General features: G+C 41.8%; 1 protein-coding gene and 1 long non-coding RNA gene across 23 annotated transcripts in view; both read left to right on the top strand.

The window, feature by feature from the left end:
- LOC108541881 (RNA binding protein fox-1 homolog 2) overlaps nucleotides 1-16,185 on the top strand; it is a 103,911-nt gene extending 87,726 nt beyond the window's left edge. For 8 of the 22 annotated variants that reach the window (XM_017891625.1, XM_017891617.1, XM_017891615.1 and 5 more), the window contains one exon: nucleotides 4,655-8,386. In XM_017891625.1, coding sequence (XP_017747114.1) covers nucleotides 4,655-4,978 — 324 coding nt within the window. In that variant the 3' untranslated portion in view covers nucleotides 4,979-8,386. The other 14 variants (XM_017891632.1, XM_017891634.1, XM_017891631.1 and 11 more) reach the window with 5 other exon arrangements.
- LOC108541883 (uncharacterized) lies at nucleotides 12,959-16,185 on the top strand. The gene is made up of 2 exons (XR_001889102.1): nucleotides 12,959-13,046; nucleotides 15,803-16,185. It is a non-coding gene; the product is annotated as an uncharacterized LOC108541883 (long non-coding RNA).
- Nucleotides 16,186-17,188: the final 1,003 nt, after the last annotated feature.

The raw sequence follows: 17,188 nt of genomic DNA, 5'->3' as shown, positions 1-17,188 counted from the left end.
ACTTAAATATGATGTTAGCATGTACATCTCCCATATACATTAGTGTTCATATTCTCATGAAACTCATCTTTGTTATTTAACTTGTTTTCTTGAAGTCTGATCTATTAGAGCAAGATTTTCCATTTGGATTATTTCTAAATCAAATTTTTTTCTCTAATGTGTTTCTTATTTGGTGATTTTTTTTTTTTTTTTCTTAAATACAATCTATTTCTGTCTTATTAAGACTTGCCTACTTTGGGCCGGGCGCAGTGGCTCACGCCTATAATCCCAGCACTTTGGGAGCCCAAGGCAGGCAGATCACAAGGTCAGGAGATCAAGACCATCCTGACTAACATGGTGAAACCCCGTCTCTACTAAAAATACAAAAAATTAGCCGGGCGTGGTGGCGGGCGCCTGTAGTCCCAGCTACTCGGGAGGCTGAGGCAGGAGAACGGCATGAACCCGGGAGGCAGAGCTTGCAGTGAGCCGAGATCGCGCCACTGCACTGCAGCCTGGGCGACAGAGCGAGACTCCGTCTCAAAAAAAAAATAGACTTTCCTACTTTGGCCGGGCATGGTCGCTCATGTGTGTAATCCCAGCACTTTGGGAGGCCAAGGCGGGTGGATCACTTGAAGTCAGGAGTTCAAGACCAGCCTGGCCAACATGGCAAAACCCCATCTCTACTAAAAATACAAAAGTTAGCCAGGCGTGGTGGCACACACTTGTAGTTTCAGCTACGTGGGGGGCTGAGGCAGGAGAATCACTTGAACCCTGGAGGCAGAGGTTGCAGTGAGCCGAGATCACAACACTGCATTCCTGCCTTGGTGACAGAGCTAGACTTCGTCTCAAAAAAAAAAAAAGACTTGTCTACTTCAACCTTGTTAAGTCAACCAACCCAATTTTTTTTAACAGTTCTCTTATTTCCTTACTTTACGATGTAAGATTTTGAGACAGATGATTTTTCTGTTCTTGTTACTAAAATACTCTTTTTTTTTTTTTTAATCTACTAACTGGATTACCTTGCTGAGCTAAACACAAGTAATTCAGTGATTTTGCTGAAATAATTTTTTTTGACCAGTGGCCCCTTGTTAATGAAAGTAATTAATAGTAATGTTATTATTTTTTAGTTCTTACCTTAAAGCAGAGTTACTTAGAGAAAAAAAGTTGGTCACTAGTGCTGAAATAACATCCACGCCCACACGTGAGAAGCAAGAATATGAGGTCACTACTGAGTTAGGCCTGACACAACTGTCACTTTTTTTTTTTTTTTTTTTTTTTTTTTGAGACGGAGTCTCGCTCTGTCGCCCAGGCTGGAGTGCAGTGGCTGGATCTCAGCTCACTGCAAGCTCCGCCTCCCGGGTTCCCACCATTCTCCTGCCTCAGCCTCCCGAGTAGCTGGGACTACAGGCGCCCGCCACCTCGCCCGGCTAGTTTTTTGTATTTTTTAGTAGAGACGGGGTTTCACCGTGTTAGCCAGGATGGTCTCGATCTCCTGACCTCATGATCCGCCCGTCTCGGCCTCCCAAAATGCTGGGATTACAGGCTTGAGCCACCGCGCCCGGCCAACTGTCACTTTTAAAACTGTATATTCTGTATTCCACATATGAGGGAGCAAAGGATACTTCTTCAGAAACACACAGACAACGAAAAGCTGTCATTGTGCCTTTGCGTTGGTGCTGCTTCTCTGCATACATTTCTCATCTGTGGAAATCTGTCCGTGTACATTTAGTTCTTACTTCCTCCGAAAGGCATCTTAGAAATAGAAGGAATAGAGAGTTTAGTATAAAAAGTGCACCGAATTGGAGCTTGAAGAGAAGACACGAGGGAAAAGATTTTAAATTGCTGGTTATGCTTAAGTGAAGCGAATTTAGGCTATTCATTGTGCAAGGTTTTTGTAATCCCTTTCACTGTCCCATTCGTAGACAGTGATTCCTGCTAGCCATTTTCTTTCTGTTTCTTTTATGGCACATTCCTCTCTGGAGAACTGATCTAGCAATTGTGTTCCTAGTTTGTAAAGAGACCTACCGTGATAGGATTTGGGAGTGTGGCAGCTAGATTATGTATCCACCCCTCCCTCTTCTTTTTTGGCCAGTAGAAAAGGCATAGTTCGCCCTGATTCACTTTTTAAATGGGATAACAAACTGCTCCTAATTCACCTCCTGTGAAAAGCATGCTTGCATCCAAAGGAAAGAAAAGGCTGGTGGGCCCCTTAGCGGGCTTTTTGTATGATTGTTTTCCTTCCACAGCTGTGTTTTTTGAACTGCTCTTCCTGTGTTCTGTTATAGAATAGTCTTACAGGAACCAATCATTAGCGCTAAAATACCTCAGGTAGGAGTGCCAGTGTGACCTGCCAATCAATCAGATTGTGGATTGCAGTGAAAAAATTGAATTATACTAACCATTCCAGCTCCACGTTAGAGATGGGAACAGAGGCTTTTTTGGACAATCAAGACTTGTGAGCGTGTGATCTAAGCCCTGCTACCTCAGCAGTGCCCACAGTCACATTCCGTACATAATGGCACTTCCTCCAAAAGTGCTCCTGTCCTCTTGACACATATCCCAGCCAGTTGTGTAATATGCACTGTCCCATCACTGCCACCTCTTTTAATCTGTCAATCACATTTACCTGTGGTATTTAAACTGTTTTTTTATATTTAGATCTTAGCAGTTTGGGACATTTTCTTACTACTATAAATTTAGAAAAGATAAAAAAGGAAGTAGAACTGTACAAATAGGATTCCTGAATCCCACATTGGGCCCTGTAGTGAAATATCAGCAGTAGTTGGACTGTGCTGCTATATAAGTTTGAAGTTGCCTTAAAAATCTAGACATATGGGACTCAAACAATGAGACATGCATGTCCCTTGGCCTCTTCTCCTTTCACCCGAGAAGATCAGGGAGTTCATTTTTATAATAGCGTACTTGTTAGAAGGATTGCTGATAGCTGGATGCTAAGAGAAAGAAAACAGTCGATGGCTTTTCACAACCCAGTTCATTTATGTGGCTACCCAGTAAGATTTTGGAAATGAACTAATTTGGGGAGATGTGGAATAATAATGTTTGAAAGGTTTGGTTTATTGAAAATCATCTCTCATCTACCATAGAAATAATAGGTGGAAGACTTCAAGTTGATCATAGCAATTTTTCCCCTTAACTCCAATGTTAAATAATAATAAGATAAAATTTAAATACTTGAAAATTTTTTTCATAAGTACTTTTCAAAGAAGATAGACCTCAATCAAAAGTAGTGACAGTATCACCATTATTGTAAGTTTCTGTGTTACTCACATTCAATCAGTGATGCCATTTTGCCACCAAAGAACTCTATAATATCTCCTAGAACCATGGTTCTTAGCAGGGGTGGGGAGGTGATGAGGAAAAAGAGGGAGTTAGAATCATCCAAGGATAAATAAAGTGATTCCTGGAGGCCCAGCATTAAACCCACACTAGTTGGAATAGATCTCTGCTCTGCTGTAGTGATTTTAAGCATCACACCTGCCATTCCTTACCCACCCCACCTGCCACCATCTCCCAACCCTCCTGCTCTATTGATCTATACACTACATGTAGGTAACAAGCTTTCATTTTGTCTGCTGGTCTTGAAATACACACTCTCCTCCTCAGTGTCACATAATGTCATTGTCTTCCGGGTAGAAAGAAGGTGTCTTGACATCACATGCTCACCGAAGTCCTGTTTTAATGTAAACCTAAAACAAAAATATAATAAAATTAAGGGCTAGGTTAAAATCAAGACAAGGCAAAAGTCTACCAGTGTGAGATTAAACTAATAAATATGCAGATAAAGGTCAGATATAGGAGGGATTATATTCTATTGTATTTTGCTCTAGATTAAAACACAGCTACAAAACTGTGCCGAAAGATCATATGGTCAACGTGGCAACATCGTAAAGTTAATTAGGTGATAAAATTGGTTCAGAGTAGAAAAGCCCTAGGAGATGACGTTGAGCCATGAAAAATTGAGACTTTAACCTAAACTGCAGAAAACACTGGAAAGGATCTTAAAGCCAACTTTTTAAAGGCATTTTCCTTTGAAGAAGCTGGAACTTGAAGTCAGAGATATGTTACAGATATGTGAAAAAGTAAACTTTCTAAACACAGGAAATATTTTAGAAGAATGCTGTGGACTAGAATATACGGTTGTTGACAGAGGACAAGCATACATGTGAGTGCTGTGGGTCAGGACTGAATTATATTGCCAGTGTCAGGCAGGTTGAATAGGGGAGTGATGGAGCATTGGACAACCCCACTGGGGAAACCAGGTGTCATTCAGAATGAATTGCAAAGGAATAAGAATATTATTTTTAAAGGGGCATGTGTGTATCTGAATCAAGCTTAGCCAAGCCAAATTTATCCAGCTATCAGAGTTCCAAAAAGACGTCCGTGTGTGCCCTCCTACATCAGGGTGTGCTGTGGCCATGCTAATCCCCATTTTTTGTTTTATTTCAAATCACACACAGATAGAATCTGCAAACTGCTTCAGATCAAACAGGTCTGATTGTGTGTAAATACATATGTCCTTTTTAATTTTTATTATTAATGGTTGCTTCAGTTTTGCATCAGTGCATGGTTAAAAGCAATACACATCAGCTATTTCATGACTTCATATCTCCAAATGAATTATTTCTCCTCTTTTTTTGTTTGTTTGTTTGTGCAGTCAGCTGAAGAAATGTTAACATCTCACTCTAAATCTCTCAGTGGAGTCTCTGTTCCCTTCTCTGATATAACAGATGGGTTACTGCTTGTTATAATTATTAACATTGTGGTGTGGGCCAGGGCTAGGGTGGGCAAGATTGACTATTTCTTTGGGCTGGGGAGGGGCCAGTCGTTAGGGTATGGAATGTTAACTCAAGTGGTGACTGACTGTTTCCGTAATACCAGGTCGTTGTGGCTGCACGCTCTAGTAATTGAGGCTGTGTACTTCACCGAGCTTGTGGTAGAGCCTAGGGCAAACCGCTGTCCCAAGAGAATGCTGGGATAGATAGAGTTAGCCAATACGAGTCTGAACGTGGTGATTTTGCTGGTTGTTTTAGCTCCAGATGTTGGCATGCTTAGTTTTTAATGTGATTAATAAATGTGGCGCCATATCCCTCCCCACGCCTGAACCCTGTCTCTTCCTCCTCCTTCCCACCCTTGTTCTTTTTGAAAACTTAAGAAACAGTAATGAAAACCTTGGTGTTTCAAACTGCACTTTGTTCTCATGTTTTATAAAAGCCTTTAGATTTGCTAGTCAGAGTGAAAGTTGAAAAAATGGTTTCTCAGTCTGAAATTTCTATGCACTTTGAAATCTGGAATAGAAATAAATATATCTGAATTTTCTTTGTCTTACATTTTATGATATGTTTTGTTGAATAAAGCAGCAGAAACACTTTCGAGTAGGCGTGTGTGTGTGTGTGTGTGTGAGAGAGAGAGAGAGAGAGAGAGGAATACATCCATGACACACAATTAATTTTTCTACTTTTGGAGTAGCCATTAGTGAATTACCAAGTTAGTTTAGTAGGATATTGCCTATTTATCCTAAAATAGTTCTTCTTTTAAAGGTTTCTCTGTAATGCCGTCATTATAAAGTAATTAGGAGAATAATCATGTTAAAGTCATCTGCTTAAAAAAAAAAAAACTATTAATGTGTTTTTTCTTAATGCTGATATTCTTCTCCAGCTTTTTGTTTTCGGTAAAATATTTGCAACCCTGTTCTGCTTTCTTCAACTTGAAAATCAGAGAACTTCATCAAGTTTAAACTTCAAAGTCAGAGCTGACTTATAAAAGAAGGAAACTGCTACAGATAGATTCTATTCTCTCCATCTCCTTCAGGATGGGAAGGAACATTCTTTTCCATAGTCTGATCCATTTGAATTGTTTTGGTTAGCAATAACATTACTCCTAAACCACCAAGGTTCCGATGGCTTCCTGTAGGCCTAGGAAAATGAGGGGAAATTGATTCTGCCAGCAACCTCACTTAGAACCTGTTTTTTCCAGAATGGGTAGAATACAGCTCAAAGCTATGATTTGCTAGAATACTCAGAGATCGTACCTCCAGTACCTCACTCAGTCTTCCTGAGAGTCAGGTGTGAAACCTACCCTTGGATGAGTACTTTTGAACTTCAGTATCCCTTTGCAAGAATTCATACCTCTGCCATATGGCGTAAGACTTCAGTTTTAATGTTTTACTTAGGTAAACATGAATTGGGCTTTAACTGCTTTTATTGCCTTAACTTTAAACTTTTTTTTAATGTTACTCTGATGTTTGGAGTAATACTAAAGAGTATAATGCTTGCATTATAAAGAGTATAATGTTTACAAAGAAGTTTTACTAAATAGCCCTGCTCTAACTTTACACTAGCAAACAAATTCTAAACTAATGGAACCACCTCTAGTTATAATGAAAAATTACTAGGGTTCATTTTAGTATTAAAATTCCAACTGTAATTAACGTTTGCTTTGTTTAACAAATGCTTTAAAAAAAAAAAGGTAAAGAAATACTTTAGTTAGTTAAATTACGTTGTGGCCAGGATGTACAGCTTTGCCCAGATCTGTCTGGCCTGCCCATTTCCATAGACCTGGCTAGAATTCCCAGGAACCATGTTGATCAGAAATGGGCCCCAAGGGTGCTTCCTGCCATGTTCCCATTCATTACCATTTCATTGTCAGTGTTTGGTAATGTTAATTAGAGTCTTCATATATCTCTAGAAGAGTTCATAATTAGGAAGGGAAATGTTTACTTTCTAAGTCACTCATTTGAAAACCAAAGGAGGAATAATGTATAACCACTGAAAGCCAGTCAGGGATTTTTTAAAGTACATTTGAAACTATCCTGACTTCAAGCAGCATACACTTGAAGAGCAGGAATAAATTTCCCCTCACAATGCAGTTTCTTCATTTAGAGAAAGCATAAATTATATAAGAAAGAAACAAAAGGCTTTAGAAGCTCATAAGAAATTATAGGTATTTCTAAATTAAGGTGTGACAGAAATAAAAGAAGCAAGCTAGAACCTGCCACATAAGATGGTGAAGAAGAGCAGGGCTCCCATTAGAAAATAGTTGTTCTCAATCCCAAGAAATGATAAAGAAGTAAATTTGAAATTTCTGTTGTAGATTTAGAAAAAATTGAATATTTGAAAAAATAGAAAGTAGAAAGCACAGGGCAAAAACCTTCAGATATCCATGAGAAATGGGCACATTTTATCCACAGAAATAAAATGTTTGTGCTATTGTTCACTACTGAAATGATGTTTAGTTGGGCCAGTTGAACATGGTTGTTTTTGATAGTGAAAGGCCAGTAATAAAACTTTGCATCTGAATTAGGTTTAGGTAAAATAGATGAATTCTAGAAGGGAAAAGAAAATAATAAAAGTAGAGTTTGCCACTTTTAAAATATCCTGTCTCATGTGGCATTTGTTGTTGTGATTGTCTCTTGAAATGCTTTCTGAAAGAATACGTGGTTCTCTTTTGTGTATTTGAGTTACCCAAACTGAGGTGAAATAGAAGGATATGATGGTTTGAAATTCTTTAGGACTGAGAGGATATTTGGACCATTGGAAGAAAAGCTCAGAGTCTACTGTAAGATTAATATGTAAGAATCTCAAAACCTTTTAGGGAAGGAAAATGCAGTTAAATGCTAGAAGCAGGGTTCCTGATCTATTTGGATCCAGCCAAAGAATCCTCAGAAATCTGTAACTGACTTGCTCAAGTATGAAATGTACATCTGAGTTGGCAGACTTCCCATAAAGAGCCAAGTGGTCAGTATTTTTGGCTTTGTAGGACATTGGTCTCTGTCACAAGTATTTTCAAAAACAGGTGGCAAGCTGCATTGGCTCACAGGCCAAAGTTTGCTGACCCCTGATCTACATTGTTTTTCCTTCTAAATATTGCCTGATTATCTTAGCTTCTTGGCAAACATGCTAGGCCGGATGGGGCAGAGGTTTCTGTTACATGCTGTAGTCTCTTACTAATGAATCAATCCAAGAACACATTAGAGAATCTGAAGTCAACACATACAGATTTCATATGTTTTAACTTCATAATTTATATTTCTTGTCAGAGTTCTCCCAACTTGCTGTAAATATTTTTGCTTTTGAAAGTTCCAACAAAGACTGTGAAGTAAGACAGATCCAAAATCATATCTTCATTGCTTGTATTTAACAGGTACTACCAAAGTTTACTTTTAATACTGTCACAAATTGGAAAGCAAATCCTTGCATATCGTAGGGCTTAATTTTTTATTGGAGGAATAATAACATGCAGACTGATGCAGTTTGAAACATTTTTTTCCCATGTGTGTGTCTATGTTTGTGTCAGTCCCTGTGTCTACATGTATGTACGTCTGTGTGTGGGCGGGTGTGTGTTTTTCTGTACACCTGGGGGGAGAGGTATCTGTAAAGTCAGTTCTCTTCTCTCCTGTAGGGTGGATATGCAGCCTACAGATATGCACAGCCTGCTACTGCAACCGCAGCCACCGCTGCTGCAGCCGCTGCAGCCGCTTACAGCGACGGGTATGTACAGAGGCAGAGGTGAGCTTTGGGATGCATGAGAGCTGTTCCATCCCAAAATGTCACCCATTTCCCTCCCTTCACCGTTTCTACAGCAGCTCTTAGCACATCGGGCATCTTGCCAGCCTGGGCTTTCTGCAGACCTCTTGATGGCCTTTGTCATGCCTAAAGCACAAGGCACCAACTCTGTCCTCCGCTCCCTCTTTCTTGTTCTCATCTCTTCTTCGGCTTTGACTCCAGTCCCTCTTCCTCATCTCCAACTCCTTTCTTTTCCATTTTCTAGAAGTACTTCAGATTTTTTCAGTTATTGCATTTGGGAGTAGAAATAGAAAGGTTTTTTCCTATTCCTTATAATTCCAGTTTCCTTATGATAATCCAAGACCAAGTGACTCACAAGTCTTTAGCACAGTAATCCCTTTAATTTTTTTAGATCACACACTTTTCTTTATCTGTCTGATTGTGTTTCTTTTTTCCAGTTATGGCAGGGTGTACACAGCCGACCCCTACCATGCCCTTGCCCCTGCCGCTAGCTATGGAGTTGGCGCTGTGGTAAGTATATAATATACCATTGTTTTATAAAACCATTTCACCCCTTCTTTTACCCATAGACTACAGAAGATCTAGGGAGGTAGTAAACTTAGCCTTTCATCCACCATCAAGGTATTAAAGCCACACAGATCTATTCATGGCACCCTCTTTATTTGTATGTTATTGTAGTGTGAGCCACATGGCCTAGTTAAGGGCAGCAAAAAGGAATGACCACTGATAGTGTGCCCTGAGCAGTGGCATCATTTGTGAGAGTAATAGGGGAACTGGCGAATGTTTTCTATTGGTTCAAATGTTGAGTGCATACGTGTGGCATAGTTTCATTGATCGGTGTTGGGAAAGGAGCATGGAGCATAAGGCTGTAGTATTCACAGTAAGCTTTTCAAAAACTTAAGTTTCAAATACAAATCTAAAGGATGCCTCTGCTCTTCTTGAGCCTTCTGGTAGATAGTACTAGAAATTCCCAAGTGAATGCTTTATAGGCTATTTCATTGATTATTGATAACAACTGTGGCAAAATATAGTGTTTTTGATAGAAGTATCGAAGAAGTCCGTAGAACTAGCATAATTTCTTCTGACCAACCACCTCACTGCAGCATTATTGTGTTGGCTTTGGTGCCTCCAGTTTCAGTGATTAGGACTCACAGGCTGCAACAAAGGTAGGCCATTCCACAGTGACACCTCTGCCAGCCTTGCTCTTTAATTCAAAATGCAACTGGGCAACTACCTCTGAACATGGCAGAGTTGTTTGAAAAGGAGACAGAATGGAGTGTAAAATGTAAGACCTAAAGGAATATGAGGAAGTTACTTCTCACACCAAATTTCTACTGAGGAAGATTTGTGGAAGGAAGTCATAGGGGGCCCTGAGGGAATATATGTTTATAAGTGAAGTACAGCATTACAATATAAAGGCAGTGGTGGAAGTTCCTGAGGTTTTATTTTGTCCTAAAATGATATAAGTCCTATGCTAAAAGAATGACCTGAGAAAGATACATTCCTGGGAAACTTGTAATTGAAAGAGATAAGCCATTAGAGAAAGTCATTTGATAAAGGAATAAAGCCTAGTTAAAACCCCAGCTAGATATATAAATGTGAATATGTCAAGAAACAGCCTAGTTGGTGTGCTTTGTAGATGTTAGAGGAACTAGACTTTATTCAAGACTGACTGAGGTTTAGATGCAGCACCATCCCACACATGGCAGGGATCGTGTCGGAAGTAACGTGCACTGCAGATGGGTCATATGTGAGAAGGGGAAACTGGGATCTGTTTTCCACCAGGATTATAGGCTGTATCAAAGTAAACAAAAACCTGTGCTTTTAAAAATCACACTCTTGGCAGAACTAGTTTTCAATTGTATATTGTTTCCCTTCTGTGCTAATTCATGCAAATGATGAAATAAAATGTTGTCATATTCTCTTTGAGAATATCAGCAATAAATGTGTTGGGCTCTGGTTTGAGCACCTTAGAAGCAGAAGTTGGTTTCCTGACTTTACTGCACAAGGCAATGCTTGATTAATTGCTTTGAGGCTTTGAAGGAGGCTGTGTTTCCAAATCCCTCTCTGGACATTTTTCTTCACTGTTAATGCTTCTCTCTTCAACCTTTTAATTATTTTTATCTCTTTAATTACTGCAGGCGAGTTTATACCGAGGTGGCTACAGCCGATTTGCCCCCTACTGAAGTGACGTGAGACCCCTGCAAATGGGACAGCCCCCCAGTTCATGAGGCCTGGCTATTGCAATATTTACTAGTAGAGGAACTCTATAGCAAGATGAAGAGGAAAAACAAACAAACAAAAAAAAAAACACAAAAAAAGAAAGAATACTTTTTTATACCTCACTATGTTCTTTGAATATGTATTTTTCCTTTAAATTTCTGCCTTTAATTCTTTTGTTCCAAAGATTGTGCATTTTTTTCTTTTTTTTTTTTTAAACTGTGGTAAAAAAAAAAAAAAATAATGCATTTCCATGTCTGTATGTCCGTGCTTAGCTTATTCTATCAATCACGGAAGAGGCAGTCAAGGAGGAAGGAGAGACATTAGGAGCTGATAAATGCATCTGATCAGAAATCAGCAGACAGAATTACCAAAGTGTACCTGGTGCTGAATGGCTGGGGGACAAGCAGAAGTGGAAGAGATCTTTCCGCAACAGGATATTCTTCTAGTCTTCTGAGTTTCTGGTCTTTTGACAGGCAATTCTGGTTGGCTGTGGCTGGAATCCACATGCTGATAGATAGGAATTTGTGCTTATAAAGCAGGAGAATTAAAAGACGCTTTCCTCTCCTCTTCCCTCCTGTCTTCTCCATTCTTTTTACAATCATCTTACACGCACAGCCTGAGACAGTTGGCATCGTTTTTGGAATTATAGTATTGATATTTCCAAACGTGCTCTCAGACTGTGGATAATAAACACCTCATTAGGAAACCGATCTCAGAATGAACTCTGGAGTATGAAAAGATCATTTCTTTTGTTCCTGTAACTTAGCATTCTTTCTGGGCTTCTTCTCCTTTAATTGAACCACAGCTTAGCTCATGTATTCTTTTATTAACATCCTGCTCTCATGTCCATCAGATTCAGGAATTTAGGACCCAGGGACAGAAAGATGAATAAGCCAGTGACCAGATTTCCCCCAGATATCTGGGCACCGCTTGAGGATTAGAAGTACAAAGTGTTCACAGCCATTAAAGAGGGTGAGGAAGAGAAAAGGAATATTAGAAGATCTGGTATTTCTTACTTTTTTCTTGCCTTAGAAAGTACAAAGTTTAAAAAACAGAATAAAGAATCTGCTGGGGAAAGATAGAGTACCAGGTCCTAGGTCAGCAGTCCCTGGAAGTTTTGGTGATGAGGACATGGAGGGACAGGCAGAGGCACTTTGTACTTGCTCCAAAGCCATAGGAATTTTCATCTTCCAGAGCCTTTATGAGTCACTTCTCTATCCACAGTCTTGAGCCCTGTGGCTGTCCTGCCAAGCTTCTCACTGTCCTCCAAAAACAGCCAGCTGAGCACCCGGACCACTTTGTATACCTTAACACTACAGGACATAAAATGCGGAGGCTCTGAGATTGCTGCCCTCCCATATTGGAAGGAGGGTCTGAAATGGCAAGGGTCTTCTATATCGCCAGAAAGAGGCATGCAGTGAGTCACTGCCATTGCCATCTGGCTGTAATTTTCTGTGTTATCAAGGTAGGAGAGAGTGTTTCTCTTCTAGCTGTTAGATAGAACTGATAAAAGCAAGTGTCCTACAGCATTTCCCAAATGAAGGCATTAGGAAATAGAACAGCACGGTCTTTTTGGCTCCCTGGTCTATTCACATTGGTACTAGGGTGACCTTTCACCCAAGGGACAGCTGCTAAAGGGAGTAATTCAGAGACATGGAGCTTCTGGTTTGTTATGGGTTTGTTTTGGGTTTGTTTTTTAACTCCTGCCTCCACACGTGTTCTTGACTGATAACTGACTCATGTCCCTGAATTAAAATGACTGACCTACGACAGCATCAAGCATTCTTTGTAAGCAGAGTGATGTGTCTGAGAGGGCATTGGCCTGTCGCGTAGAATACATATCCTCTCCCCCTTCAGAATCCTGTCTCGCCTCATAACTGGGAGAGAGGCTGTGCCTGAAACTAGGGGCGATGTCAAGGAAGCTAGAGGCCTCGATGCAATTATTACTCATCCTGGGGAGGAGGACGGAGACTAAGGGGATACCAACGGCCCAGTCCATTGGCCATTTTTAAGGATCCCCCCACCCCAAGCCAAAGTTTGGTTGGTTGCTGTTAAGACAATTTTTGTTGTATGTATATAAATATTTTAGTTAGAGGAGCGGGGAATGGGATGCGGGCTTTCACAGTTCTAGGGAATGGGGGCAGGGAGGATTTTGCTTTTGCTTTTGCTTTGAGGGAGAACTTTAGCTGACTGAAAAACAAAAGTTTGAGGTCATGATCACAAAGGGGCCATTCCCAAAAGATGGCAAGCCACGTACTCAGTGGAGACTAGGCCAAATTCTAAGTGGTTGTATCCCTAGCAGGGGAGAATAGGAGAATGAGTTTAAGTGTTTTTCTCTTCTTTTTTCCTAGAAAGAGGTAAGGATAATAGGAAAGGTAGAGAAGGCAGCTCCCACAGACCTTTTAAGAGAGGCAGAATCTTGAGCTTGAGGCACCTTCAGTGCATCTCAGTTCAGCTGGTTCTGGCTGAGGCCTCCAAAGGCAAGCTCTGTGCTTTCCAGTGGTTTCTGCTGCATTTCCAGGGATGGTGTTTAACACCACTTCCTCCGGCTCCCTTTGCTAAGAAAGAATAGGTGGAGTTCTGCTTTTTATGAAAGGGTCTTTGGTTTTCAGTGTCAACACTGAGAATTGGGCTCTCACAAGCATCTAGATTTCACAGTATCAACCTCGCCATCACCATTTGACCTTTGAGACTCCGTACAGTCAACTTCACCAGAGGCAGGTTGCTCAAAGCAGCACTGCTTGTCTGTTCCTGACTCTGGTTCTCACTGTATTAAGAAAGAGAGTCAGAGGAGTCTGGCATTTCGTGAGTTTGTTAGAGGATGCTGGCTGATAATTCCAGAAAACTCACCGATGCTGAATCACATGCATGATTCTTTTTCAACTTTACTGTAGTTCATGACCTGGACTTTCTGTACTCTTGGAAGCTGGGCTCCTTAAAGGAGGCCTCTAGTGAAAACCTTTATCTCCACGTCCTTCTTTTAGCCAGAGAGCTGCCCGTAGGCATTTTCCAGAATTCCTGGTGTCTCTTAGTTTAATTTCCATTAACTCAGATCAGCCATTGTGATTCACCATTTGTCAGGCTCTCAGGTTTCACAAAACCTACTATCACCATCATCCTCCAACAGCCACAGTCTGAATTGAGCCAACATTTTTTTTTCTTTGAGAAAGAAGTGGACTGGGGCACAACATTTAGTCTGAGGGGAGCTAGTGGAAATCTAGACGATAGAAATCATCGATAGCAGCTTTTCCTCAAAGGTGTGACTCCTCAGGGGCTGAACTGCTCTTAGCTTAGAATTATGCTTTCCTAGAGATCTAGCAGAGAAGGTTAATCACTACCATCCCGTAACTAGTTACATAGCTTCCAGACATGAGGGAGACTGATACCAAACAGGGATGGAAGCAACCCCAAGGATATGCAAGAAGGGCATGATGAGCCCCCTTCCCTCTGGCAGGAGAACAAGGCCAACCAAGGGACAGACTGGAAAGCACTTAGATGTTTAAGGAGGGAAAAGGGGAAACTTTGGCGAGCCCTCCCCTTTTGCCAAGTTCAGCCAGTTCTCTGCTGCTTGCAACCCTCTAGCACAGTGACATTTGCAGAATTGCAGATTTTTTCCCCCAGATACTAGGAGGAAAGGGACTTCGGGGGGTGGGGAAGGGGTCGTGGTGTTTTAAAAGCATAAGTTACCTGTTTGCACTGTTTTAAGATAGGAAAAAAATAGTGGGCAAGGTGAACATCAGACGTAAATTTGTGTGTTTTTATTTTGTCATGCTCTTGAAAATGTTTGACCATTTGTAGTATACACAGTGAAACTTGATTCTCTGTTGCATAAAACACTATATTTTTTTGGAAATGTTACTGTCCAAAAGCCTCTTCCCTCCCTTTCCTGTTCCTGTGTACTTCCTTCATACTTGCTTTACTGATCGGCCAGGCAATAGCGCTCCAAGAGCTAGAGCATGAAACAGGGCCCTTTCCAAGTAGGCTCTGGGTGTCCTAAGCCAGCATGTGCCCTCTGGTTCGGTGAGCGTGGTGGAGTCCCTGGCACCTTTCTTTGCAAACAAGGCTTACAGACCAGACTGCAGCGAGTTGTCAAATTCCTCAATCCGATGCACTAGGAGTGAGGAGCCCAGGGACGGAGGGGATTCCTGAAGTGTTGCAGTTGGCTGTAGTAGCTGAGTTCTTTTCCATGTTACCGAAACTGTAGCCAGTTACAGTTTACTCAGGAAAACGGTAGATCAATTCAGCCATGGTAGTGCTGGTTGGCAGGGATTGGTAACGGAGAGAACTGCTTATCAGCCAAAACTCAAGCCTTGCCTTTTAGGAGGCCACCAGCAGAGGGACTTGGTCCTCCTTGTCTGGCACTTGCGTCCATGCCGGCGACCTGAGGACTGCACTCACACTGGCGAGCAAGAAGGGAACAGTGATTCTCTTTTCTCTCCCCACCCCCTGCCCTTTGTTACCAACACCAGTTTCCCAGGGGGTACATGAGTTTTGAATTTTTAAAACGTGTTTTGGTTTGGTTTTTCCGGGGACTGATAAGTGTTTTAAGCAATGTCCATACCCCGTCAAGACTCCCAGCTTAGTCATTTTCTTGTATTTTTCTGTTCACAGTATTTGTGTGTGTGCTTGTTTTGGCAGCTCATTTTGGCTGTATTATATATATCGAGTGATGAATTGATCCTCTTTTTTTCCCTAAGGGATATGAATTGTTTTTCTTGTGTTATATTCTGCTTGTGAATAGCTGGAGCAAACCTGGGGCTGACACATGTAAGCTAGGGCTGCAAAGCGAGAAGAGCCGGTGGAGTGTACTTGTCCCTGACAGGCTGACCTGCCTGAGTCTCTGAGCTTTTCAGTCCAAATCTTTGTAAGGCTCAAAATGCCACAGAACCTCTCCTCTTCTCCCCACTCCCCATGGCAGGAACCGGACCATCCCTACATGCAACATGCTGTTCCTCCAGCCCCTCCCATTGCCATGGCAAAACAGGTACCTTTGGGGCAGGGGGGCATTACATGGGATGCTTGTGTGATCGACCACCTAGCCTTCTCTCTCCCCTCCTGGCCTCCCCCGGAATCACTTCCTAGGACACCCGAGCTGCTTGCCCAGGGTCCTGTTTCCCTGCTAACTCCAGAGAAGCATCCCAGGGCTTTGTGACAGTCTCCAATTCCCTTCCCTTCTCGTTAAGAATCATATTGTATAGTAGCTTTCAGACCATACAGTATTCATTGGGTTACTCCTATTATTATCAAGTAGCTGGAATTGTGAAGGTCGGAGTAGTTAGATCTTTAGCTTTTATTCCTTATTTTTTTGTATTACTCTCCATGTGTATAAATTATTGATCATGTTGCTGGCTTTTATAAACTCTAAGCGAAGGAGGAGCACTGCCTCAGCCTTTGCACATGGTAATGAAGCACTGTTTTTAAATAAAAGAGAGAAACACCATTCTTTGGCCTGTGTGTATTAATGCTCGTTCCCCGTTGCCTTTGCCTGAGGCTCCAAAGATACAACTTGGATTTGACTTTTTAAGTGGGGGTCGGGGGTACAAGAAGGAACAGCGCCAGGCGTTCTAAGGTGAGACATTCTAAAGGGTGACGGTAAGCCAGAAGGTAAACGAGGCCAGCAGCTGGGTCCGTGTCACTGCCCTCAGCTTCCCCAGCTGCTGAACTCCAATATGTCCAAAAGCTGATTTTGTGCCTCTGCTTCTGAAATCTCTCAGCTTTACTTCTTCACCGTCCACCCTCCCCTAAACTGCTGCCTTTACTGCACCACAGACACTGTCCTTATCACTTGACCTTATCAAAGTGTCATTTTCCTGCCTTGCCTCTGTCCCTGCTGCCCCTAGCTCTCTGGCTGCCACCCAGGCTCCCTCATTTTTTGTTCAGCCATAAAAAATACGTCCTGCCTAGCCCTTTCCTTCCTGCTTCTTTTCTTTTTTTCCCCTTAAGACAAGGTCTCACTGTGTCACCCAGGCTGGAGTGCAGTGGTGTGATCAAGGCTCACTGTAGCCTCAAACTCCTGGGCTCAAGTGATCCTCCCACCGCAGCCTCCCGAGAAGCTGGAACTACAGGCGCACACCACCACACCTGGCTATGTTTTGAATCTTTTTGTACAGATGGGGCTTCACTGTGCTGCTCAGGCAAGTCTCGAACTGCTGGCTTCAAGTGATCCTCCCACCTCAGCCTCCCGAAGTGCCGCCATTACAGGCGTAAGCCACCACACCTGGCCTCTTTTCTTTCTTTCTTGTGCTTTTCACCCATCCCTTGCTGCGTTTGTTTTATTTCTCAGCCAATAATTCCCAAATCTCTGAAATTCTCCATAATCCATAAATCTGTAACTCCCTTCACTTAACCATATGGGATCATCATGCTTCCTGTTTCACAGAGAATATGGAGGTTGTCACACAATCTCCCGGAATGAGTTTTCACTACCAGATCTATAAACCTTG

The sequence above is a fragment of the Rhinopithecus bieti genome, unplaced genomic scaffold (genome assembly GCF_001698545.2).
Source record: "Rhinopithecus bieti isolate Rb0 unplaced genomic scaffold, ASM169854v2 scaffold_21866, whole genome shotgun sequence".
In the NCBI taxonomy this organism is placed as follows: Eukaryota; Metazoa; Chordata; class Mammalia; order Primates; family Cercopithecidae; genus Rhinopithecus; species Rhinopithecus bieti.
This window is presented reverse-complemented; position numbering and strand designations above follow the sequence as displayed.